At 34.2% G+C, this 2,085-nt stretch overlaps 1 protein-coding gene across 1 annotated transcript; it reads right to left on the reverse strand.

Annotated features, from left to right (window-relative positions):
• Positions 1-6: 6 nt before the first annotated feature.
• LOC117118138 (endo-1,3(4)-beta-glucanase 1-like) lies at positions 7-1,941 on the reverse strand (the record flags this gene model as incomplete). The annotated part of the gene is made up of 3 exons (XM_033262650.1): positions 7-84; positions 1,148-1,323; positions 1,706-1,941. Coding segments are annotated over 3 exons (490 nt in total), but the record flags the coding sequence as incomplete, so codon positions are not given.
• Between the last annotated feature and the right edge of the window lie 144 nt (positions 1,942-2,085).

Raw genomic sequence — 2,085 nt, forward strand, 5'->3', positions numbered from 1 at the left:
TATGGCGTACAGTAGGGAAGAAAGTGTCAATTTTACTGGGACTAGCGACATCACGAACCAAGGCCACTATTCGTTCGTAATTATCTACAGTATAACATAATAAAGAGTAGTTGTTTTCGTTATTTTTATGGGCCTTTTTAGCTCTTTTCTGAAACACAATGGAGAGAGAATTTCCAGCATGCCAAATACAAACTACTGACTGTAAATATTCAGTGTATTGGATTAGACCTTCTAGTACGGAAAATTGTTGTGCTTTTTGAAATACTTTTGAAATATTCTTAATATTATTAAATGTATTTTGACTGGTCTGCTATTTTGTTTGCAATTAAGGATAATTTGAATTATATCCTCTTTCCTGCCCGCTTCAATCTGAAGCTCACTAACTTCATATACCTCATTGTAAAGATTATTGGGTTGTTGTACACGTAATACTGATATTCAGTGCAAACGTTTAGAAAATATACCCAAAAATGTTTAAATGCACCGCCGCTGGTAGGCTTTGGTATGCCAAGCTACCATTCCGATCGATGGGCAGTGTGCAGATATCTCATGAAAACTGGTATTTAATTGATTTTATCCGACTCTTATAACCAAATCATTGACAACATAAAATCGATTTACCGATGCAATTAGCAGAGGGCGGAAAACTAATAACTACATTGCTGTATTTAGTAGCCTCGTTGATTAGCCACAATAGTTCACATTGGGCTAAGTTGACGGTAAAATCTCGTCTCACAGAAATACAGGTCCGCTAGACCTGATCAGAGAGAACACAATAAAACAATATTCTCTTATCAATGTTTCATCTCATTGCATTCACATCCACTTCATTACTCAACAGTGCACCAACACACCATTAAAACGATGTTTTCATTAAATTAATTGTAATAATGATCCTTTATTCGACCGTAAATGCAGAGTTCAAGATTGTATGAGATTAATTTCAGCAAGAATGTTATCAGCATTCAAATATGCCATTGGTTGAAGTTACTAGGCTAGATAATATTTAGGCCTAATTAGCTTTACATGAATTGACATCAGACCCCGTTGACATCAAAATATAAACCTTTTAATATATGTCAAACTATATTAGAACTTATTATAATGAATACCAATTGATTTAGATAATATTACAAACTATACTAACCGTCTTTCATTGCCCAGTCCTTGTGATATTGTGCATAGTAAGATATGGCATAGATCCAATATCCCAGATGAAAATGATGGTCGGCATAAGACACAAATCCGAAGTTTGTCCACGGAAATATTAATTCATTTGGTCTAATACTAGATAGAAACATACCTCCCCATACAGTATCGTATCTAGAATGGAAGAGAATAGTGACGTATTAACATATGGCGGTTAGATAAAAAGTTGCGATATGACGTTTGGAAACCTAAAACAAACATAAATATAGAGAAATGGATAATACAGTTTCAATTATATCATTTATACTGAAAAGTATCGCGTCAACGTCATACACAAATTAGTATACCTTTGAAGTTTTAACTTTTAACAATGTTTTGTACAATGAGATATGTCGGCAGGGATTGACATGTTCTAAATTTACAACAAATTTTAACTGTTTTAGACATTCTTGGATGAACTAAGTGAACGTAATACCAAGAAGATTGGAAGATATAGATATGATATATAAATCTGTGGAATGTTTCATAATACTAAAAAAAAAGAATATGATCATACCTAAACTTATTTGGCTCAGTTATGCCATCGACAATACCAAGCCAGAGATCTAAACACTTGCGTAATGATTCATCCAGCTTAGTGTAATGATCTGTTCCAAATGCTCTGGAGATACTAGCTAATCTCGCAACCATTCCAATCGATTTGCCAGCCCAATAACTCTGAGCGCCCTCATTCACACAGTCTTGGTCAAGCGTATGGTTGGCGGCGTCCTTTTCTATTGCAGTTAAAATGTCCTAATTTGGATCAGAAATCAGTTAATGTTATACCGTATACCATAGCTTGATTTTAGTATTTATTATACATACATATATGAATTATCGTTACACCGATTGTGAAGCGTCTGAGAACTCGGATATGAAGGTAAAAAAATCGGAGTA

The sequence above is a fragment of the Anneissia japonica genome, unplaced genomic scaffold (genome assembly GCF_011630105.1).
Source record: "Anneissia japonica isolate Jap-2015-1 unplaced genomic scaffold, ASM1163010v1 scaffold286568_len2085_cov257_single, whole genome shotgun sequence".
In the NCBI taxonomy this organism is placed as follows: Eukaryota; Metazoa; Echinodermata; class Crinoidea; order Comatulida; family Comatulidae; genus Anneissia; species Anneissia japonica.